Source organism: Puntigrus tetrazona, chromosome 16 (genome assembly GCF_018831695.1).
Source record: "Puntigrus tetrazona isolate hp1 chromosome 16, ASM1883169v1, whole genome shotgun sequence".
NCBI classification, from domain to species: Eukaryota; Metazoa; Chordata; class Actinopteri; order Cypriniformes; family Cyprinidae; genus Puntigrus; species Puntigrus tetrazona.
Window position 1 is genome coordinate 21,848,589 of NC_056714.1, and position 25,413 is coordinate 21,874,001.

The window sequence follows — 25,413 nt, forward strand, 5'->3', positions numbered from 1 at the left end:
TACTGGATTGTTTTTGATTTAAAGTGGACCTCTTTCTCTCTATCTCTCTGCATATCGTCTGCGGTAGGCTGTGCGCTTGTGTGCATGTTCAGACCTGACTGTATACTCTATCCAAGCCTCAGTTTGAACTTAAATACTGAGACAGCACATTTTTCTGTCTTCCCCCTCTCTCTCTCCCTCTTAAAAAAAATCATTTAAAAAAAATCAAAAGGATCAATGTAACAATCAAGAAAGAGACAGCTTATGTAGGCCTACCATTTAAATCAAAGTCAGAGACAGCTGTATTCTAACTTGGTAAGGTTTAAACTTGATGCCTGACATAGCTAATGATCACTTAGGTTGTCCACTGTAACAAGTGTTATGGTATAATGATTACAGGGCAGCAACTGCTTCTGTGGAGGCAAAGGCACTGGGGGCACACAAACACATGTGCATGCACGTTTATCTTGCTAGCTAAGTAAAGTCATGCCATAGAAATACCATATACTTGTCAGGACCTCCCAATGACTTCTGTTGTACGTTCAGCAAATTATGATTGCTACAGGTTAAACCCACTGATCTATAATAGAGATTATATAAATCAGCGGTTAACCCTGTATTTATGTGTTTTTTAAAGGTGATCTCATATTCATGAAGGCATTTATGTAGTCAGTCACAAACAAAATGATACAAAAGTATTCAAATATTACTAATATAGACGAGCTTGAAGATATGGGGTAGACTTATTATAGAAAGGTAACGCTTTACAATAAGGTATCATTTGTAAACATTTGTTAATGTATTCATTAACACGAACAAATAATGAATATTGCATTTATCACACTCTTTGTTGATCTGTGTTCACGTTAATAAAAATACACCGATTCATTCATTGTTTTGTTCAGTTCTGCATTAACTGATGTTAACAAACAAAACCTGCGATTTTAATGCTTTAGTAAATGCTACAATTAACATTCAGATTGATAAATGCTTTAGAAGTATTGCTTATTCTTAATTCATGTTAACTAATGTAGTTAACTAATGTTAACGAATGGACCTTATGACAAAAAAAAACATGCATCTCTCTGAGGAAATAAATGTATGGCTTAAATTAATATGTAAATAGATTACAGAGGACAATTCGTTTCCTTACGGTTTATCATTTACAGGCATAGCCTATTGAATAACAAAACAAAAGCGCATGAAACAAGTAGGCTATACACACTCTCGCGAGCACTATAGATGTTTCCACCTCAAGAAATGCCATAAAGAAACCACAGCGGCCAAGTGAGAGCGTCGCGATGAAGGCGTCCATCGTCTTTAAATGACACGAATCCCACGATAATACCGTCAGCGTATTATTTAAAGTCCTACACAATAAAATTAGAAGTGAAGGCACATGCGTAATTACAGGCTGGAGCAAAGACTGCGCGTTGAGAGGGAGGGAGACGGAGGAAAGTCCTGCCCTTTCTGAAAGATTTCCTGTTTCACCAGGCGAGCAGAAGCCCACAGATTCCCTCACAGCGACTGTTCACTCCAGCACCATGAGACGCTCTCCTTTACTCAGGATCAGACGCTAGAATCGCCACGCTTTCTGGTCGAACCACGCCAGCCTGGTCGCGTTCACGTTAATGCGAGGGATACGGACAGGATCGCGGTTCTAATGGAGCAATATTGGCTTTCTCTGCTCTGTTGGGGGACCTTTTTGATCTCTTCGGTTGTCATGGATCGGAGCGGAGTCGGTGAGTTAAGTCACTGTCTTGACACCTCTCGCGCTTTTCTGAAGTTGGCAGGTTACGCGCGTGAATGTGACTTTTTTTTCTGCGCGCGTTTGTTATCTCCAGCGGTTCGTGTTCTCACAGTGGAGTGTCTGTTTCTTGACCGCTTGCTTTTAAAGGCGTGCAACAGGTGAGCGCATTCAGTGAACGCCAGCTCCTCGTTATTTTTTCCTGTGCAGTTTTCAAGGGTTACGTAAGAGCGTAAGAAGCGGCATTATATTTGCTCAGGTGTTTAAATATGACATCAGTCGCGTAAAATGCAGTTTTACTGTCGTGTCCCGTGGCGAATAAACTTTGCACGTCTGTGTTTTGATACGAGTGACTTGGCGGTCTGTAAAACCGTTATCTCTGTGACTGCTTTATTAGATATAATTGACGTCAGTTTTGTATATGTATAGTCTCATGTAAAGTAAAGTGTAAGTTATAAGCACATTATGCAGTCTTTTGCATGGTATGGGGACTGTATCAGATGGGGTTTACTTTGTGATGCTTTGATTTAAACCACGCTGAACGGTTGTTATATCAATTATTATATTTCCTTGATACAGAACCGTATCTTTTTCGTGTCATAAACTACTTTAAGACGACCTTAATGATCATTTACAGTAACTAAAAGGAAATGCACAAAAGGGCAAGCCTAGTTGTAATATGCAAGTCCTTAAGGAACACTGTAGTAGTAGTATGCAATCATGCAAGTACTGTAATACAGTGCCACTATTTTGGCCACTTTTTTTGTTAGTGACAGTGACATATTCATTCTGTCTCATTAAGTTTTCAAAGACACAAGAATCAAACACATATTCCTCTAGTCGAGCACATGACATTTTGAGATGATAATACATCAGCTTGTTGTTATTCCCTCAAATGTGTGTGCGCACAAGGGAACGCCCTTATGAGCTGACAGCTGAAAAACATTACGAGTTTGTCTTTTCGCTTGTAGTGGAAGTGTTTGACAGTTCGCGCAGGACGTTTTTCCAATTCAACCAGCCCCGCATCCTTCCTCCCACCGGCATAAATTGTTTATCTCTCTCTCTGTCCTGTCATTAATTTCAGCCTCTGTGATTACAGGTTAGTTTAGACACTAATTACACTCGCTGAACTCCTCCCCACCTCACGCCTGTGATTATACAGCAGGATATGTTTGTCGCACAGCGCTGTGTTTTGGTGGAGCAACAGAGAAGTTTCTTACAGAAATCATATTTTCCAGATGTCCAGCTACATCTTTGCCACTTCCTGTTTCCAGCCTTGCTTGGCTGCATGTAGCTCTGCACACTTCGCTGCTGAAACACACTAGGGCTGTGTGTGTGTGTGTGTGTGTGTGTGTGTGTGTGTGTGTGTGTGTGTGTGTGTGTGTGTGTGCTGCGTTTGAGCCAAGAGTTTTTGTCCTGCTTGTTTTACACATGACAAATAGCATCAGGCGCCCCTGCATGCAGGTACGACACTTGCCTAGCTGTCGGTGTCTTTACTGAAGATGTTGCTTTTGTTTCTCATCTGCCCAAATAGATCCTTTCGAGCCCGTCCTGTCTTGCATCATGCACTTACACTTAAACTTTTGTTGTTGTTGTCCGATTTATCAAGTCCTCACTAGACACCTTTTTGGGGCGTGGCCAGAGCCATTCTTATCTAAAATGTGCAGTCTTTAAATTATGTTAAAAAAAGATATTTACGCAAGTATTTTTTAATTTCCCCTCTGAAGAAGAATCACATATTTTAAGTTAAAAAACATATCCTTTAGGTTCAAATGTAATAATGTTGGCGGAGTTTGAATGCTGTCCTACGGAAATAGTGTGAGGTAATGGCTCTGCAGTGTATAATGTTATCCAGTCAGGCCGAGCTGTAGATAAAAAGTCAGTGAGCAGTGCTACGGGAGTAAAAAAGCTCCTTTGTAGGCCCTTGAAACCATGTGAGACCCGGGCTAGTGGATGAAGGTTGTGAATCCGAGCTTGTGTTTACCGAAGCCTCTCCGGGCCTCTGCGCCAAGAACTCAAAAATAGCTATCTCAGGATGAGAAGAGGGGTCACATAACCTCAAAATGGCTGCATCTGATTTGACCATATTTGTCTTCGTATCCTCGTGTCCGACACAATCCCCTCTTGGCTCGCTCCAGTGAACCAGAGACTAAAAGGGCACATAGCCTTGCTTATCTGCTCAGCTCGAGAAACAAAGCAAAGCAGCCAAAAAACAGTGACAGTGGATCGATCTTAAGACAAGATGGAATCGTATTCGTAGGTTTTATCTGCGGTATGCAGTCGAAACAAACCCATGCCACACAACTGCGCTGACCTTTAACCAATTCTGAAAAAAAGGTGAGCTTGTGTAGTGATTGGTTGGCTGTTTCTCCAGTAGAAGTGTCTTGGTTGTTATTCTGTCTGTGGAAGGAAAGACACACATCCGCCCTATCTGTGCTTCCTTCCTTGGTCGGGTCACCTGTTCCGTCCTTTCCAGAAGAGCGGTGGAGATAGATTGAGGAGCGAGAGCTGAGCGAAGGGAAAATGGGGGTCGGAGGTCTTGTGATTGTCTGTCTGCTGTGTTGCGGTACAGCCTTCTATGGATCAGAAGTGATGCCCGTCATTGAGATATGAACATGTGGAATTGAAGTTGCTGGGCTGAATTACAAGTGACTCTGGTTTCAATCTGAAGAGGCATTCACACTGAGAGTGATTTGTAAATAACTACACTATTCATTTTTAGTGAAAGTCGAGTTAATAACAACGGTTGCCGTGATTTTGCCAAGTAAGACATGATCCTGGATCAACATTACTGTCCAAAAATATAGACGTATCCCAATCCCTAACCCTACCCAAAATGTATTCCTAAAATCAGTAGGAAATGATAGCTGATTAACAAGGGTATAGAAGCACCTAACCCTGATCGTAAGCCTAAAACAGATATTTTCTAAAAAATTATCCCTCAAATATGATTGGTTGATCGGAATGTTGTTTCAGGATCAACGTGAATGTTGATCCAGGAACCTCTTGTACTTGGTGAAAATCACACTCGCATGTTTTCCAGCAAATGCAATAATATTAAATTTAGCCCAATACAGATAGGCTGTCAATTATTTTCATGGTATGTCTCATTTAAAAATATGAGTTTGTTTCATTTCCAAATAAATGACAAACAAATAAATCGATCATTTAAATGTGATTAGCCCTTACTAATTAAAGTTTATAGTATGAAACATAAGTCTAGATGTTTATTTTGCTAAAAGATTAACAATAAAAATGACTAGTGTTTTTGTAGATATTGGGTGATGGAAAATACCATCTAAAGTTAAAAAAGGTAATGCATGCAGAATTAAATATACAATACTGACTTATAATCATAAAACTCGACTGATAACCGATGAATACTGTGTGAAGTGTTGCTTTAATATTATTTATAGGTTGCTGTAGTATTTATATTTTTAATTACCATTTATTTTCATAATTTCAGTTTGTTTTGGGGAATTTTGTTATGTGCTTTTGTCAGTTTTTTATTTTTAATGTTTCCGTTTAGCTTTATTTTAAAGTTTTAGTTATTCTGGTACCTTTTTTTTCAGCTTTATTTAATTTAACAAAAAACTATTTAAGTTTAGTTAATGATAACAACACTGTTGTAAATGCACTTTCACGTAACATTTCTTCCTTTATGTTCCCTTCGTGAGCCCTCTTAAATCTTTCCATTAGAGCAGTAAAACAGCGCTGTGCACTTTTAATTAGTTTGCAACGTGATTAATGTGTTTAAATATCATTTGGGCTTTGCTGTGTGGTTTGACTTCTAAGTCTTTCAGTGTGTTTGAATGACCGGTGCCCCTTTCAGTCCCACAGAGCCACGGTGGCCTTTTATCACAGGAAAGTCTAGGAGGTGTGCGTTACTCCAAAGAGCAGCTAAACTAACAAATTACGTAATACAGTTAATACGACGTCTAACGGATTTGGCCAAATACAGACTCGCTGAAATTTAAAAACCATGCGCACGTAGAAATGACTCATGCAACACCAAACTAGTAAACCCTTGCGAGTTCTTGAGCTCGCATTTTGGCTCTCTAGACTTACAGACTAAACCAGTGGCAGTAGCATAGCTTTTCCGTTGATCTGAGGTCTTGATGTCAGTCTGTACTCTCAGAGACAGGAGCTTGACGCCGTTTGGTCTCTCTGTGCTGGTGTTTGCTTGATCGCATCAGTGCATTTAGGTCAGAGTCTCAGGAACCTGACAAGGGAGCTGGAGACGAAAGCACGTTCAAACAGGGCATTGAAAAGCAGATAAAAAGCGAGTAGCATGTATATCTGATAACAGAAGAAGCCAGCATTTCATCTCGCATTTTTATGGTCCCTCAGGATACTACTCGAGCGCTGTATATGCAATGTTGGATCAAAAATGTTAAATAAAAGACTAAATTGTTTTAATGGGTGACCTTGTTTCTGTTTTATCCTAGATGGGATGCATCCTTTATTTAATCCAATTCGGCTTCCCCAACTGTGTAAGTTCTGTGACGTGGAGGCATCCGACTGTAAAGGAACCGGCACCTGTGAAAGCAACTGCAGCATCACAGCCATCTGTGCCAATGTCGACGAAATCTGTGTGGCTATCTGGTACGTCGCTGTTCAAGTCATTCTTCCACAACTTTGTATGAAGTGTAAAACATCTGTCGTATGCAAGTGTAATACATCTGCTTTGCGCAACAGTCATAAATCACAAATGAATCTTGTTCACAGCTTGCAATATCACTCTCTTATTTAAAAAAAAATGACACAAAATCAAAATAAATATGCTTAGTCTTAGTACATATTGTTCTAAAGAAAAAAAGTGGAGGTTTTAATCAAAATGTGAGAACTTGCAACACTTTTCTGCTTTTATAACCAAGGCTAAGTTGTGAGAAGAAATATTATTATCCAATATTGTCCAAAAGTCTGCATAATCCAATTAAATACCAGTAAGTGCTACGAAGTTTTGCTCTGAAATATGTCACAACGTGGTTAAATGTGCTGTGAATGTCATTTCGTGTTGTCTTCAATTATGGAAACGGCGCAGATAAATATAGCAACAAGTCATTGCTGTATCTAAGTGCTTATTATGTTTACTGATATAGCAACAAGGAGACATGCAGTTTATTTTTTATTGTCAACTGAGAATGTAAAAGGTTTTTTTTTATATCGACAACTGTCATTTGATATCATAATCCCTGTAATTGAAAGTGCATGTGTTTATACTTGTGCCCTCTCAATGACATCAGGAGGATGAGTGATGACAACAACACGATCGAGACATTGTGCCACAAACCCACCGAGCCCCTCTATGGCATCATGGTAGAGAACTACAACAACACCAAGTGTGAAATGAAAAAGAGGATGTCCAACACGGGCCCATTCCACATCTGCTCCTGCAACGCCGAGGAGTGCAACGACATGCTGATGTTCACATTCCGTTAGTTTTCCTCTTCATTCCTTCTTCTTTCCAACTTTGTGTTATTGGTGGTAGTGCTTTAAGATAGTAACTGAAATTTGTAGATTCTTAAGCAAGGTACTTCAGGTCCATTCAGATCACGTTTTCTTGCACATTGGAAAAAATGCACATTGGATTTAAACATGACAAAACAATATCTATTGGTAGATGAAAGTCAGCATGACCTGATTTGCTTTTTTCATGTTTTTTGTCTTATTGTGCATGATTATTTGCCAACTAAAATTATTTCGTATTGGAATATTTAATCAAAATAGCTGCTTTGTATCAAAAATGACTTTACTTTATTGACTGAAAACAATAATAATTTCCCATTTTTTATTATAAACCCAATTTTTTAATCTCTTATAATCATTCTGGTAACGCCCGCTTTTCACAATCCAATCAATTCCAGATAGACCAAATCAAGCCCTAATTGTTAATTAAAACAAAAATGATTAAAAAATCATGGGAAAAAATGTAATATAAAGAATGGTTCGTTCAGGCAACTAATTGTAATAAATAAGTTAAAGTACTAGCTAAATGAAAATATGAAAAAACTAATAATAATAATAACAAAAGCACATCATAAAATTACTCTGATGATAAGGTCAGGAGTTTTGTAGAATTTTATATATGCCAGATGTTCTAAATCAGTGGAAATCTGCAGCGTTCTGCAGTCACAGATTCCGTGTGGGTTTGCAAATTGGTACGCAAAACCAGAGTATTGCAGCCTCTGAAGCTTCTAATGCGATGTAGCTTACATCACATCTATCTGAGGTTTTCCGTAGACTTCTGAAATGCTGCGTTGGTGTCTGAATAATGAACTGCATTTCAGCTAGTTTTGGTTTTTGATAGTGCTACGCTTCACCACGCTAGATAAACAGCACTCAACTGAGCTGATAAATCAACCACAAGCACAACATGTTTATCTCTCACACATATTCTGTACAATGCTAACTATTTAGCACTCTCTTGTAGCGTGTAACACACTCTGGTATGCGAGCTCAGGTTGTCGTAACGTTCTAAAGCAGCTGCATTGTTGCTGGCCTGGCTGTGCTGTCTCAGGCAGACTTTCTATTGGCTTTGGTTGTGTGGACGGCTGAGGATCTCAGACATGTGGTTTCCTGTCTGTGTAACTTGAAGCAGAGACATCACAACCACATGGCAAAACAGCTGTGTGCACTAGGCATGCACTAAAATAACCTTATTTACCACTATTCGAAAAGTTTATTGTGTGTTTCGTATGCATTAAAGAGCCATTTTTTCGTTTTTTAACAAGGAATGTCCACGCAGTGTGCAGGGATTTCTGCGGTGTAGAGTATCCTGAGGAGAGCATGCTTCCTTCTCTTAGTACATAAACACATTTATCGTAAATTAACAAAGACAGATTTGTACCATTGTTAAAGAGGTCATATGATGCCATTTCAAGTATTCCTTTCTCATTGGAGTGTTACAAGTTGTTAGTGCATAGATAGGATCCCTAAAGTTGCAAAGATTAAAGTTTCAAAACCAAAGTGATTTTTTTTATAAAAGTTATGACTTGTTCACTTGCAGAGTGGGTTTATTTTCAAACACCACCCCAAATGTTTATAAAGATGGCAGAACTATATATGCCTATTATTCTCGGTTTAGTGTTGCTGCCAGCGCCATGTTCTGGAGACGCTGTGTTTCATTGCGAAAGTGAAACTACTTTGTTTGTGCTTTGAAAAGAGGACACAACTAGAACACAAATGATGTTATGCAGACATGATGTTATGTTTACGAGGAGCAATGCGATGCATAAAAAGACAGTATAAGTCATTAAAATAGTAATTATGCCCCTTTTGGATAAAACGAATTACTCACTTTTAATAGCTTTTATTGTTTTTGTGTCACAGTGTTGGGACACGGTATCACGTTATGGTAAGGAAATATATAACATTTCTGCAGCAAGCTTAAGGTATTCTGCCAATCACAAATCAATGGATAGCTGGCCAATCAGAGTACATCTTGCTTTTTTAAAACAATGAATTTTGTACAAAACAACCAGTTTTAGGAAGGCGGGGTTTAGGGGAGAAACAATAATGCACAGTATGTGCAAAATATTGTGATTTTTTTTAAACTTAAAGCACATAAACACATTGCATCATATGACCCCCTTAAATTGTGGATTTATGTTGCGAAAGATGACATTTGAGCAGATGTTTGATGCCTGTAGTGTTTGATATGGAGGAGCATGGAGGCTGTAATTCCATCCGGTGAAGGAGGCCTCATTCCCTGCCAGAGTGGGGAAGTATTGCAGGAAGTCCATGTTTACTTATTGGAACGGTTCCATGGCATATTTCTCCAGAAATGCCAGGCATTGTTTTCCCGGACCATAACATTTTTATGACATTAACTGTGGCTGAGAGCCTGCACGTTCCAGCGATAAGCTCCCTATTCTCTATTCAGCTGGAGCCGCCGCCATTTCTTTGGACTTCATTATGGCAGCTGTTGGGTGTACACACCAGCTCGTAATTATGTACTGCACAGCAGGGCTTTGCATATAGCAATTTCTCACATACTTTTTTTGCTGAATCTAATAAACAGAAAAGCAAGATTGTGCCTAGGTGGACTTTTAGGTGGAAATACTCTGAAAAATAAAGGTGCCTTTGTGTACTGAAGGTCCTATGGAATGTTTTTCAAGTGCCTTAGAACCTTTCTTCTTTTTGATGAGTCACTAGAGGAGCTGTCAAAACTTATATAGTTAATGATAAAGATATTTAGAGAACTGCCCTTGAATGTACTTCATAAGGTGAGGGTGTCTAGAGAGTGTTATTTCATTGTCTTTTTATTTTTACAGTGTTAGTACCAGCATATTGTACTGTTTAATTATTTATAAAATATTATATATGTGTATATATGTGCTGTCAGTAGATAAAAGTAATAATGAATTAATCACAATTTTTTTCTGAAATTAATCACAAATTAATCAACACTTTAAACTTTAATAAATATAATTATATATTTTTCACATTAAATCTTCAAATTAAAGAAATTGTTACATTTAAATATAGATAAAGTTACTGCTTTTGAGTTTTTCTTTAATGAACAGAACCGACAGCAGCTGGGTTATTAAATTATTTTTGGCTGCTATTTTTTAAAGAGCTTTAAGATCTGTTTTTTTGTTATAGCAACCGATGTACTTCCTCACTTTGGATGCACTTCCTCACTTTAACACAGCTACTTCCCACAAAACATTGATTTGAGTTAATATGCATATACACACACTGATAACTATAACATATACAGTTATTGCTTGTCATTGATGAACACATTATAAAAACGAGTAATGAGTGATATGTCTTCATCCAGGTTATTCCTGCAAGATTTCATTTCCACATTCAGGGGCACCATAGCGTTGGCATGTGTGAATATATGCTGCATCGCAAACAGTCAGTGAAGTCAATGAAGATGTCATTATGCTTTTTAAACTTGTTTCTGCGGACTATTAGTGCTGTTCTTCAGAATGGAGTTTGTGCAAATATTTCAATAAGCATCCGCTAAAAGAAAACACAAACCAAGGAAATAGTTAACGCTTTAATGAAAATGATTTTGAAACATGATGTTCTACAGTTTGTTTAAATTTAGTTCTGAAATGGGATGATGATGAGATATGAAGACAGATTGATGTCACTGATTGAAGCGGACACATTTGCTGCTACTCTCTTCACAGTGATGGCCGTTATTGCTTGAGCGCTCCAGCAAAAGTACATTTGTTTCTAATAAGCAACTCATAAAGCTTGTCAGAAGGAGCGTGTTGCACTTTTCATTGTGGTTTGCACACATGTTTTTCTGTTTTTCTACTTGTAAACGTGATTGGCTCAGTCGGAAGGAACATGAAGTGAATATGGAACCTTGGAGGCTTCTTGATTTAGAGGTCCTGGAAGCATGTTGTGGTTTTATCACAACATGAAACCATTTGTATACAGTACTATCACAGTATTAAAATGAGCAAGCTTCACACTCAGCTAGGTTGTTATCGATATTGCTTAGTTTTATCAGATTTCCTGTTTACATGCGCTGTATTATTTCTGCAGCTGAGGTTGGCAGTGTTGGTGAATATTTCTATAATGTGTAATTGTGAAAAAATATAACACTTTTTTGGAGTGCAGTGGCATACAGACTACATGTTTTAATGTGACATGCAGGAATTAGAAACTGTGATTATATTTTTAAATTATTTAAAATCATTTAAACTGTTGTGGAAAATATATTAGCATTTTCCAAATAGATATAATCTCTATTATAAATATTACAAAATTAGTTTTTTTAATATTACTTTTCTCTCATCGCATATGCATTAAATAAAATGAGTATATATATATATATATATATATATATATATATATATATATATATATATATATATATATATATATATATATACATACATACAAAGAACACAAATTATGTAAACAAATATTTTAATAGGCGATTTTATATGCAATTAAATACAATTTTGTATGCACTTAAATGTTTGACAGTACTAATAAAAATTAAATAGTACATATTTTGTGATAGACATAAACATAATGGGATTGTTTAAAGGTTGAATGACTGTATTTGCATGATTATTCACAAGTATTATTTCAACAAAAAAGATTTATCATAATGTTCCTTAAAAGTGTAGCTGCTTTCCCCCTAATGTTTTTTTTGTGTGTGTGTGTGTGTGTGTGTGTGTGTGTGTGTGTTTCCCAGCACTTAAAGCTACCCATATTTTGTGCTTACTTTGACGTATAAGTGTCGTCGTCTTATTGTCACACAAAAATGATAGATGCTAAAATATTCTTTCTCAGATCTGGTGGAAAGTACTCATTATTCTTTCCCAGGATGACAATCCAGTCCATTTGCCTGACAGGACAAATAAGCAGCAGCATGTGTCCGTGTGTCACTGGAATATTTCCAACCTGACAATATGTTTCTACTCAGTTGATCTTTTATCATAGGTTATTTTGATGGAAAGAAGAACATGAAGGAAAGGAGTGCAGACTGAGGAACTGTGCAGACTTTACTTTCAACCCAACCCTGACCTGCACGTATATACGCTGGCTCGCAAAACACACCCACACTCACATGCTAAGGAATCTTGGCCTCCGGTTATAGAGCAGATAGTTAAAAGGTCTGAGTCACACAGAGAAAGCCAACAGCAGACCAAGACGGTGTTAGTGAGAGAGAAAAAAAAAAGAAAAGTCAGACTTGTTTGCGGTATGAGCCATGCTATAAAACAAAGTCGTAGCCATAACAAACAAACAGTAATAGGTCTGTGTTTCTCATGTAGAGCATGTTACTGATCTGAGCCTCTAAACCCGCTTCATGACTAGGATACAAAATGCAGTAACGTCAAAGTCTCTTTAAGGCAAGTCATGTCATTTGGCGGCCATCTTTGTTATGCCCCTCAGGCATCCAAGTGCAGCTCCTATCTCCAGTGAAATCTGACAAGAACTGTGCAATAATTGTATCTTTTGCTGAAATAGCACTATAGAAAGCTTATTTCTCGAGATCAGCCAGTGCTCATGCGCAGTTTTAGGCGCACGTCTCAGAATGCTGACCGTTTCTATAGCAACCGGAACTTCTGAATGACTTCACAGATCAGCGATTGGCTATTTTTATTTAGAAGGCGGGGCTTCTTGTGATTTGATCTGCTATTTTAAGCAATGATCTTTTCTCCATTCAAAACTATACAGATCTAAACAGTCTTTGGCACGTACGGGAATCCTCACTTTGAATTCGGACATTTTCAACAGTAAAGCGAGTACACCAGCCAGCACATTAAAGCTTGCGTGCCATTGATAATTAGTACACAAGAGGCCGGAGAGAATTGGCCTGTCGACGTTGGTACATTTAAAGGTTATGTGAAATGTCATTTTCTGAGAGTTTATTAACTGGAGAAGTCATGGAAAACTTTAGAAATTTTCGACTGAAACTTACTCAAGTTCGCTTCCCCTTTTGGCGCTGACCCATGTATAAGCTCACTCCGCCGGATTCGTTTTGAGTTAGTAGGTGATAGCGGAAAATAAGTAAAATAAAAACAATTGCACTAAAATAACTCCTTAGCTTGTTTTCGAACTTCCTTTTTTTTCCTGCTTAAAAAAATTCTGTCCAATGAATGGATGACCTTAGTACACGTGTGGTTTCGTTTACAATTTCTGGTTCATTTGCAAAAAAGGCAGCGTGAACGCGAACATGTAAAATGTAGATAGTTGAAAGTAAAGTTTAAAAAAACTTGGAATCTATGGAATTATGGAAGCCTGTTTCTTCCACTGAATATTTCACAATTCTTAATTTTTTCTTACAATTCTGTGATTGTTAGTTATAAAAACTGTATCTTGCAAATCTGTTTCTTGCAATTCAGAGTTTATATCTCACAATTTTGACTGTTTATCAAAATTGTAAGATATAAAGTTACACAGTTCAGTTCTGAGGGGGTAAAAAGACTATGTTCTCAGAATTACACGTATTGGTTGTTTATTTTTCAATTCTGGTTTTATTACTCAGAATTACATGGCTGAAATGGGCTTCCACACAATTTTTTTTTTTTTATTGCAAGTTCTCACCAGCAGTGATGTTTCAAGCCATATGGCTCTCCATCAGACAACTCAAAGCTTTTTTTATGCATTTTGCAGATGACTCGCACTGCATTCAAACTACACATTTCTTTTTCAATTCAGTTCACCATGACCTTGCCGTTGCTAGCGCTATGCTTTACTAGTTTGAACTACAGGAAGGCAGAGGTCATGTAAACATAGGCAGAAATGAATTAAATGTCCAATATCAACCAACACAATAAAAATAAACCAATATGGTACAGATAAATTCTGCATTCTTAATGTCTTTTTCCAGTATGTGTGAGCAATGGCAGTAGTAATAGCGGTGTTCGCTAATGCGCTAATGAGAAACATGTCTATTGGTCGTGAGAAGCAATTAAATTTTAATAGATTAACTTGTGAGTCAGAGGCTTTGGAACAAGTAATCCACTTGATTCTTGTTAAGACCTTGGCACAGATGTACAGTGATGCGTTTAACAGTAGAGCCTGCAGAAAAGTGCCTCTTATTAGCTGATAATGTCATGGATCGCAGCAGCGTGGCTGGCATCCTGTTTTATGTGGCTGGAAAAGGCGCTGTGATTTCATGCGTGTTTATATTGGTTGTTTGGCTACTAGACGAGGTTTCTGCCGCTGTATGTGAAGGTTTGAGCGTTCCCTCTGTACCACACGGCTATGCTTTTAGCATGCGTTTGCTGACTGTTCCGTCTGCCAAAAGCGTTGGCATTTATTGACGGTTTTCCTCTCCCAGTGTCGTGTATCCATTTCTGTTCTTTTTATGTCTGTGTCTCAATGATAAGGCGTGTCTGTGTGTTTGATGGAAGAATGCAGACAGACGAAACACTGACTCCACTCTCTGCCCACGTAGTTGGCAGCTCGCACTTCGTCTCTGGATTGAACCTGCAGTGTTAGGGCTTCCAAGTCAGACCTCAGGTTGGCAGGCGCACGTCGTAGCAGTGTAAACTTTGCCTTGAAAGATGAAGTCTCAGAACAGACTCTCACTGTGCGAGATTTGCGCAAGCTCCCTGGCGTGGTAGGAAAAACTGTCTGCTCAAAAACTGGGTTAATGATTAGGAGTTCAGTCAACCTGGGTACTAGGTGACTAGATGATTATTGCTGGTATTTGTAATGGCACTAAATTCTGGACTTCCCTGTAGTCAAGTAAACAATTAATAGATACTTTCACTGAAAAGTGATTCAGAGTATTGCTTGAGGACACAAAGCATCACTACCTTTGACTTGATTACATCATATATATGTATATGTGACATGATGCAGTGAAATCTTTAACATATATAAAACTGAACATTTTAATACTTTTATATGGAGTCTAGATATTGCAGTAAGTTAATTAACCTCATTAGTCATCACTTTTTTATTTTTAAACTTTTTTTATTAATTTTGTTAAAAATGGAAAAAGAAGTTATTCATATATTTACATATTTTTATCAATGTTCCCTTAGTAATATATTGTTTACCTAATGAATTTCATCAACATAATAATAATAAAAAATAATAATTTATTTCCTTAATTATTTGCATGAAATAATTGTTAGTCTTATCGTTTTTAAATAAAAAAATACTTTTTATTTGAATAAATAGATACAATTATTTATTTAAACTCAAATTGAATTTGATAATAATAATAATAAAATAGTTTATTATTAAAATACATTTTATTTCATAACATATATTTCTTGTTTTCTTTTTTTTTTTACTTTTTTATTCATTTACCTATGCTTATAAATGTTCACAGTAGTCTACATTGTTTACCTCATTTGAATTTGATCATTCATTAAATGCAAAATGCCTTCAGTCAATAAATTGCTGTCAGGTCAACTAAAGATTTCTTGTTTAACAAAGGATCAATTAGTAACACAGCAAATATTGATTTCTCATCATTTCAGTCTTACACAGTTAACATAAGGCAATCTCGGAAGTCTTTGCATCCAAACGAAATCAATTTGGATAGCTAAACTTGGCTTTGTTTGTTTAGACAGCACTTTTTGCATGATTGAGATAACATTTACAGAAATACTTTTCAGCTAGCACACGCTTTTATGTAGATTCAAATTTCTTGGTATCTGATTTCCCTGTATGCAGAAAGAGTCATTACTTTTTTGGAAAGTGCATTGATTCATCAGCATGTTAATAAGTAGTTTTGATATGCATTTGCTCTAGGTAAATATTCACATCCTTCTGCTTTCTCTCCAGCTATTGGTCCAGACCCCACAAATAACCAAGTGGTGTTGGTGATTCTGGTCAGTTTACTGCCCCTCCTGGTACTAGCTGTGCTGGTCATCGCCTCCTTCTACTGGTATCGCATGTACCGTCGCCGAAAACTGGATGAGTGGGAGACCAAGAAGCCGTCCAAACGCAAGGGTCCCAAAGGCCCGCTGGACTGTAGCGACGCTTGCGCCATCATGATGGACGACGACCGCTCCGACAGCAGCTCCACACACGCCAACAACCTCAACCACAACACAGAACCTCTGCCCATCGAGCTGGACCTTCAGGTGGGCAAGGGCCGCTTCGCCGAGGTGTACAAAGCCAAGCTGAGACAAAGCCCTTCTGAGCAGTTCGAGACGGTGGCGGTGAAGATCTTCCCCTACGAAGAGTACGCGTCCTGGAAGAACGAAAAGGACATCTTCTCAGACATCGATCTGAAGCACGAGAACATCCTGCACTTCCTGACGGCCGAGGAGAGGAAAGTGGAGAAGCAGTACTGGCTGATCACGGCCTATCATCCACGCGGGAACCTGCAGGAGTACCTCACTCGACACCTCATCAGCTGGGAGGACCTGCGGCTGCTCGGGGGCTCGCTGGCCCGGGGGGTGGCTCATTTGCATAGCGACCACACCCCTTGCGGGCGGCCCAAAGTGCCCATCGTCCACCGAGATCTGAAGAGCTCTAACATCCTGGTGAAGAATGACCTCACTTGTTGCCTCTGTGACTTTGGACTTGGCCTCCGCCTTGACAACTCTCTGTCAGTGGATGACTTGGCCAACAGTGGACAGGTGGGTCATGCGACAATATATATAATCTTCATAGGTGCATTGTGTATACAGACAACAGACAGCATCAATCAAATGATATAAAAATAGCTCAATTGTGAACACATTCAAACTATTTACTGTTTAAGTATATTTTGAAGTGTAATGTTTTCCTAATGAATTTTCAGTAGCCTTTACTTCAGTCTTCGGTATCAAACGATTCTTTAGAAATCAATTATTGCACAAATAATTTGACCAGTATTGTAAATGCATGTATAGAATATAAATTAAATGTCTTTAGATTTAATGTAAATGTAATGTTTCTTGAAGTCAGATATTGTTTATTTTTTTATTTTATACTTTTTCTAAAAGTAAGACTTCTCTACCATTTTACTTTACTGAAATTTTCTATCACCCTAGTGCAGCACAAGAATACCTACTGTAGATACACTTGCTTATATTACACGGTAATTATCAAATTAAGCTTTGGCGTGTTCCATACCTAAAATTGTGCAGATTTACAGTGGCAGGTACGTCAAGTCATAACTTGCAGGGAAAGTCCCCTCAGGCATCTCACCATGTGCAGAAGTGTGTGTTTTATGTATGTGCGCCCTTTGTTCAAACTGTCTTCTCAGATTTATGATTCACGGGCTAAAAATGAAAAGACAAAAGCGACGAGTGAATCAGTAATAAACTAGCTAACAGTCACCTGACTCTGCGATGTCTCTCCATAAGCAGAGTGCTTTGATGTATGTCAACATTCAGTTGGTCCCAGACAGTGACCCCAAAAATAGTTCAAAGGGAGTTTAAACTGCACTGCTAAGGTTATGTTTAATTATCACGTCTTAGATTTATTGGTTCATTGGTGCGACCTTTTGTACTTTTAAAGTGAGGTCAAATAATGAAGTGAGCTGAAGTGTTTTGAAGTTAAAGGAATAAAAAAGATGCAAAATAACCTGGAAACCTCTGAATAACAATAGTATTAATGCTGTTAATAGTAAGAAGAATATAAAAATATTACAGACTTTAAAATAATTTTTATTATTAACAATAATACATTTCATTACAAACAATTGAAATTAAATTCTAAAGCATAACAATAATACTATATATTTATGACATATTTATTATAATTATTGAGATTATTATATATATATATATATATATATATATATATATAATAATAATTGTGGTGTAATAATCATATTAATTAATTAGTATTATTAGTTAGAAATTGGTAAAAAAATGAAAATCATAAAATAATTATAAATTAATATTATAATTATTGTTGATAGCAATAATACATTCCTAATTATTGTTTTATTGTCATTATTATTATTAGTGATTATCATTTCAGATTATTAAAAAAGTAATGAATAATATGTTTAGAATTGTTAATAATAATTAATATAAAAACATGGGAAAATGAAGAAAAATGGTAGTATTACTAAATGATGTTCATGTGATCATGACATTCAGAAATGTACAATATCAAATATATTGTATCTGATTCTCAGGTGGGTACAGCCAGGTACATGGCTCCAGAAGTGCTCGAATCAAGGATCAACCTTGAGAACATCGAGTCATTCAAGCAAACCGATGTCTACTCCATGGCCCTGGTACTGTGGGAGATCACGTCCAGGTGTAACGCCATCGGAGGTGAGTACACAAACACAGTCGAGCTCTCGCTTGGAAACATAGCTGTTATTTTGGCATTTCACAAGCCAACACGGTTAGTAAACTTGAGACAATGCTATTCTATTTCCATTCTGCCTGTAATTGTTCCTCAAGGAGAACAGGGATGGAAATAAACTTGCTTTTTGTGTGCTTCTGTTAGTGGCATTTAGTGTTTTCTGCTGCCATCGTTGAGCTATTGTTTGAGAAGACTGCATGGAAAGCCCACAGTGTGTTTTGACCGAATTGCAGCTTCCTGTTATTGAGGAGCCGTTTTTCAACAAGAGCAGAGATGGTACGGCATACTCCTTGCTCTGTTTGGGAATGTAAGGAATGTGTGAAATGTCAAGTGCTTCCTAAGAACTTTCCCTTCTTTGGTCAGGTGGGAAGACAGATGCTAGCGTATTCTTGGCATACTAACATATCAGCGAATAAATAGTATTCATATAGGTGTCATGGAGCGTTCATGCTCTTATATGTATGAAATGCAGTAACAGAAACTGTAATTAGTTATGAATGTAAATATGTAAATGTAAAAATATGGATACATGTGGAAATTGAGGAAAAGGGAGGGTTTGTGTTGTTGTTGTTTAGGGTTTTTCCTACATTGAAAAAATTAAGTGGCTGCCTAAAAAATTAATCCTGGTAAATGCTAAATGCCTTTGCAATTAAAATGCAGTTATTATTACCATAATAACGTGTTTCTTGAGCACTAAATCAGCTTATTAGAATGATTTCTGGAAGTGAGACTGAAGACCAGAGCAAAGCTGCTGAACATTATTTAAAATTGTAATAATATTTCACTGTAATACTGTATTTTTGCTCAGATAAATGCAGCCTCGGTGAAGGTAAGATTAAAAAAAAAAAAACGTAAAAATCTTTAAACGTTTAAACATAAATTAAGCAAAATCTTGTAATATTTCTCTGAAAACAACACATGATTTTGCTTCCGATGTTGAGAAAAATGGTTTCGATATTTAGACAAAAATGCTAAGAAAAGGATCAGAAGGTCAAGTTCAGAAGGTCCACCTCAAAGTTCTGACGGTTTACTATTTTCATCATCTTTGGTAATATGAGTGGCAGTGTATTTGCATGTGTATATTGTTTCACACACTGTCCCTGTCGAGTTGTGTTACCCACATGCCCCGGCATGCCTCTCTGTCATGCTGTTTGGAACTGATCTGCAGAGCTGAAGCTGTTTGTGCAGTGTGTGTGTCGAAGGGGTAGAGACAGACACACTGGGGTCTGCCTCCCGCTGCAGTACCACCTTCAGAATGCAATGTCAAAAACCTGGGATCTCTTTCAAAAAGAGGTAAAAGAAACATTACGGGATGTAGCACTCGCAGACAGCAGCTGCAGAAAGCCCGTGTGTGGGTGACGGTGAAATGGAAAGCTGTGGCTGCGTTGTTCTACTGCGGCTCACTGTGTACGCTAGTATGTCCTGAATTAGCCCGGGGTGCGGCCTGGTCTGGAGTAGTACAGCAAACTTGAGACCCCGCCAGCTGAGGAGAACTCCCTCCCGTCCTCGGGAGAAAGACGGGAAAACAAGTAAATGGAGGACAGCAGCTGGCTAGCAGGTGGCAGAAGCCCATGCAGGGTGGCCATCCATCAGGGCAGGTCTCGGATTCACTCACTGACTCCGGCTCTTCACAAACGCACAGAAGAGCCAAGGGTGTTGAGCACTCGTGATCCACCCCAAATTTTTCTGACTGAAGCCTGAAAAATCCTCTGGTCTGGCAGCATTGCTGTCGCATTACTCTTTAGGCGACATTTAAATAGGTCCTAGTGTTTAAACAGGAGTCTTGCCTCCTGTCTGCCCTGACTGACTGTCTCACTTACTGTGATTTATGAACACTTAAATCTGTCTCTCTCTTTCTTTCTTTATGTCTTTGTCGGTATATAATTTTCTCAGAAATCAAATTGTATGTGTGTGTGTGTGAACCTGAACGTGTATATGAGAATATACTCTTAATACATTCTTTTTGACGATTTTTAAAAATAACACAATGCTCATTATATATCGTAAATACAATTTTACATTTTTTTTATAGCTTGATTTACATTTTTACTATTGTACAAATTTTACATTTAACATTTGTGGAAAAAAATCAAGGTAAATATTACACATCTCATATTTCTCCAGCTGCTCATCCTTTGGCAACCAAGTACACAAAAAAAAAAATCAGGACAGAATTGTCGGTTGATATGATGACACATTTTATAAATGAATTAAATGAAAGAAAGAAAAAATCTCTGAGACATAAAAGCACTCGAGAGTGAAGAAAGTGTTTTCTTTTTCTTTTTGTACTCTTTCCCAGACAGAGACTCAGACAGGCAGGTCTGTGGAGGTAGCAGACGGTTAATCTGAAGGGGAAACTCTTGTTTTAAAAAAAAAAGTGCTTCCCTGGATACTTCTAGCCGGGCCTGGGGTGTGAGGCCTCAGCCGGCAGGACATCTGTTCCCAAAAACCACGGCATTCCTCACATAGCGAGTGCATTTGAGCAGCTCAGCCCTTAAGCAAATCAGGACATATAGAAAAAGCGAGAAAGACTCCCCCAAAAAAGATGCTACAGCCATGTGTCCTCGCCTGTGGACTGCATGCTAAGCTCCATCGGGTTAGACCCTCACACGGGGCACCGAGGACAGCAGAAATAGCACCGCAGGGGCAGGAGTATTTTGTTTAAGAGCTGAAACGGGGGAAGTCCACTTGTCAAAAACAGGATGCGTTCACTTGTGGAGTCAGCTTCTCCGCAGGGGCCCAATCACAGCCCTCCACTTCCTGTCCCAGGCTGCACGCTGGCCTAGCCCCTTCCTGTGGGCCCAGAGTGCTGGGCAGAAACCACAAAACACGCTCTCCAATCAAGAGCAAGCCGCTCCAAAGTAAACCTATTCATCCACCATCATTTGCTGTAATGGATTTTATACTGGCCTAGAAGAGGACAGTAACTGCTGTTTTATGACGTCTCTGGCTGTTTTTGGGAAACTGGAGGTTTTGGTTGTTCTTGCAGATTTTTTAGCACCCTGTGTGTGTTTGTGTGTTATCTATAGCTGGCTCTGGTCAAGTACTTGGCTATGGAGGCTGAAGACAGATATATGATTGGGCCTCTGCAGCTGCGAGTTTCACAAGGTCTGGAAAATTTGTTTTTTGGAGCTCGCTGGCACAGTCCAGTGATTAGCCTCATATTTCATCAATTTGTTCTTGTGAACAAAACAAATGACCCCCAAACTCAGCATTGTTTATTGTTGCCATTCTGATGGAGCAACTGATTTAGTCCCATTTTTCTCCAGATGCCGCATTAACATTTTTTTTTTTTCCCGGATATAGCAACCAGAGCATATGAAACATGTGTTCTTTTCCACATTCGGGGCTTTCTTATAGCTTCCAGTTTCCAACCTCAGTACTTCTCACGAACAAATGCTCTCCAAAAATGATTCTTCGTGCTGTCATAAGGGGATGGATCATATGTCATATTGTCTGATCGTCTCGTGTGTGTCTTTGCAGAGGTTAAGGATTACGAACCTCCATTTGGCTCGAAAGTCCGAGAGCACCCCTGTGTGGAGAGCATGAAAGATAATGTGCTGAGAGACCGAGGAAGACCAGACATCCCCAGCAGCTGGATGAAACACCAGGTAAAACTGAATGGAACATCTTAGAACATGGTAAAAGACAGCATATTAGCAGAGAGAAAAGTAACTCGTTTAAGAAAAAAAAAAAAGTGTACATTTCTTATTTGAAAAAGCTTTTGTTTATATATTTAGGTTTTTTTAATATAAGGAATTAATATTAAGCAAGAATGCACTGAATTGATCAAACATTCGGTGTATATGTGTGTGTATATATATATATATATATATATATATATACACACATGCATGTATTTAAGAAAAATGTTAATGTTAAAAAAAATGTTAAAAAAGTGTGTACTATGTATATTTATTATGTAAATAAAAATATATTTAGACAAATATGTTATATTTGTACACTAAATGTATATATTATATAAATTAAATAATGAATATGTAAATAAATAGAAATGTAAATAAAACATCAAGTTAAAAAAAAAATATATATTTTCAAAATATTACTGTATAAGTGTGTATTTATATATAAATAGTAAATATGCACAGTGCACACACATATATATTATGTAAACATAAACTTTTATTTTGGATGCAATTAATCGTTTGATAGTACTAGATATAATATACGAATATAAATATATATACAGTACGCACATGTTAATATTTGGATTTTTTTAATTAATCCCAATTAATCATTTGACTGCACTAGTAAATACATTCATAATGTTGCAAAATAATAAAATTTTAATGCTGTTTTAACCTTTTACTTAACCTATTCATCAAAGAAAAATTGTGCAGTAAAAAAATTATTTTTTTGTTTGTTTGTTTGACTGTCGGACTGACTTCAGACTTTTAGATGTTACTATACAAAAAAGAGGAAAAAACACTAGGGATGTAGAGTTTAGAATCTAAATCTTTATGCAAATGACATAATGAAATATTGCCTACGAACTAAATATTGATTATTACTATAATAAAACACTGTACAAACCCTTGTGTTTTACCTCCAGGGTGTATCTGCAGTCTGTTCCACCATCAACGAGTGCTGGGATCACGATCCTGAGGCCCGGCTCACGGCGCAGTGTGTGGCCGAACGCTTCAGCGAGATGGACGACGACCTAGACAAGCTGTCCACCTGCAGCAGCTCCGAGGAGAAGATTCCAGAAGATTGCTCCGTGAGCGTGAGCGATGACAAATGAGAGAGAGAGAGAGAAAGGTCAATCTTACTCGCACTCTCTCTCTCTCTCTCTCTCTCTCTCTCTCTCTGCAGAAACTGAATGTTTGGATCCTTCGAGCGGAGGTGGAGGAATATGGCCTTTTCATAAAGCTTTATGTTTCATAACCAAAGATTTCATGCACTTTATCAGATTATGCATAGCTCACACTGAGGAAGGTCAGGCTACCGAGCAAGAGGAGCTGGACGGACGCTGGTTTTCTCCTCCTGAAAGCTGACCGAGAGCCAAATGTAATCAGGAATATGTTTTGCCTCGACACTAAAGATTCATATAGGAGATTGTAAGACTTTCTACAGATCACTTCAGGATTTTCTGGACTTATGAAAGAATGTTTTGGGTAAGAGATTTGCGTGTGTGTGTGTATGTATGTGTGTGTGTGTGTGTCTTTGAAGTTGCTTTAAGCGGGAAATATGTATTGTGCTTGTTAGCCAAAGAAAAAAGTATATTGTAAATACAGCTTTCGATATAAAAATCAACCCACACTATTGAGAGAGCCAAAAAAAAGGGAAGAGTATATGCTGCACATACCAAAAAATGTGTTAAACGAACAGTATTTTTTTAAGTGCCCCTATTATGGGTTATGAAAGGTTTATATTTTGGTTTTGGGAGTCCGTAAAAACAGGTTGGCATGCATGCAAGGTAAAAAAAAACACTTTAATGTTCTTAAAATGTGCATTTATTTTTACCTTATTTTTCCAGCGACTCCCAAACGATTCATTCAGCGCTCCGGTGATTGGTCGATTTCATTTAAAGCAGCGTTTGTGAGCTGTTAACGCTCTAAAAGCGACACCTAGTGGCAAGGAATGAATCTGCATTTTCATTCGGGAAGACCAACAAGTGTCCCGCCGCCGACATGAAACGGCTTGAGTTTCATTTGAATGATTTAGAGGCGACTCTTTCTTTTGAGAGATAGCCTAATAACTTCATACACAGTGCACTTTCAGGTTTAAAACCTTTCAGGATGTTTTCGTTCCCTTAGAGCTGTGTTACACACCGCATGAAAGGTCTTTTTCAAAAATCCATAATAGGGACACTTTAAGTTCACAAAGTGCCTCATGTTCACATATCCTGGATATTAAATTGTGCCTCTCTTTTACTACTTTTTTATGTAATATATTGTAAATCTTTGATGATTAAAATACATTTATGTACAGTATCAACACTAAAATGGTTGTTTTTTCATTCCCTGTTTTTCATTGTGTATAGTTATGAGTGGGATTCATCGTTAGACAGTATTTTTGCTCTCAGCCTGGGAAATTTGCGAAAGCTTCTTTCATATCAGTGATGATTGACAGCCAGATTATAATTACCTGTAAGACCGCCGCTGGTTGCAACAATGTTTTCAGTTAGTCTTAACAAACATTCCATTAACCAGTTGTCATGCGTGCCCGCTAGTTCAGTGTTCTGGGAAACAAACCTCTTCAACTGAAAAACAGCCATCAAATATGTCTCTCTTTTCTGTACATAAGCCTGGGGGTTTGTACTGTGAGAAAACCTTCAGCTGTTACTTAATCAAGACATTTTTGTGTGAGTAACAGTGGTTTAAACTAGTTTTCTTTTTAGCTTAAGGTTCATTCATTTGATTCATTTAAGGTTCATTTATTATTATTTTTATTATTTTTATTTATTTTTTTTGCTTTTGTCATTTTTATTCAACTTTTTTTTATGTACTCACCAAAAGCAACTAGTTTTTTGGGGTTTTTTTAATAAACATAAATTTAAATAGTTTTAATTTAACAATAACAATGTGGTTGCTATACTGGAAATTTAACGATCCATGCTCATTTTTAGTGTTATTATTATTATTATTATTATTTAAATTACCTTCGCCATCATCCAATAAAAGTCATCTTTAAAAACGACAAAAAGCGCTGCTAAATATGTTTTTTTTTTTTTTACTAATTACAAAACGAATATCTATTAATCCAACTATTATAATGTTGTTTCAATGTAGCATTCAAAATAAGTGGCAGTATCTTCATGTGTTATCTGTGTTTAACGCCTGTTGTAATTAATTCATTAGGACAAAGTAGTATAAAATTGCTACTTAGGAGTTATCAGCCTTAATCGTCTAACTTGAATTTAGTCAGACAAAACAATAAAACGTTTTAACATCTTTTATTTATCGGTTATCGACATGAAACTCATGCAGTTTTAATAAATTCAGACGAAATAGTATGGAATT

General features: G+C 37.5%; 1 protein-coding gene across 2 annotated transcripts; it reads left to right on the forward strand.

Moving 5' to 3' along the window:
* Positions 1–1,400: 1,400 nt before the first annotated feature.
* On the forward strand, positions 1,401–24,384 carry tgfbr2b (transforming growth factor beta receptor 2b). 2 transcript variants are annotated; one of them, XR_006252812.1, is made up of 8 exons: positions 1,401–1,721; positions 6,175–6,331; positions 6,973–7,163; positions 15,959–16,761; positions 18,255–18,396; positions 21,914–22,041; positions 23,004–23,565; positions 23,928–24,384. XR_006252812.1 is itself a non-coding variant. In XM_043261176.1 (7 exons), exons 1-7 carry the CDS (start codon positions 1,643–1,645, stop codon positions 23,190–23,192), a joined length of 1,689 nt encoding a protein of 562 aa, XP_043117111.1. In that variant the 5' UTR covers positions 1,401–1,642; the 3' UTR covers positions 23,193–24,384. The 2 variants fall into 2 exon arrangements, 1 of the variants encoding a protein (XP_043117111.1); XM_043261176.1 differs by having other exon boundaries at positions 23,004–24,384.
* Positions 24,385–25,413: the final 1,029 nt, after the last annotated feature.

Coding starts and splice junctions, on each gene's coding strand:
- tgfbr2b (XM_043261176.1), top strand. CDS start 1,643: ATGGAGCAATATTGGCTTTCTCTGCTCTGTTGGGGGACCTTTTTGATC. Junction 6,332..6,972: donor GAAATCTGTGTGGCTATCTG/GTACGTCGCTGT, acceptor CAATGACATCAG/GAGGATGAGTGATGACAACA. Junction 7,164..15,958: donor CATGCTGATGTTCACATTCC/GTTAGTTTTCCT, acceptor CTTTCTCTCCAG/CTATTGGTCCAGACCCCACA.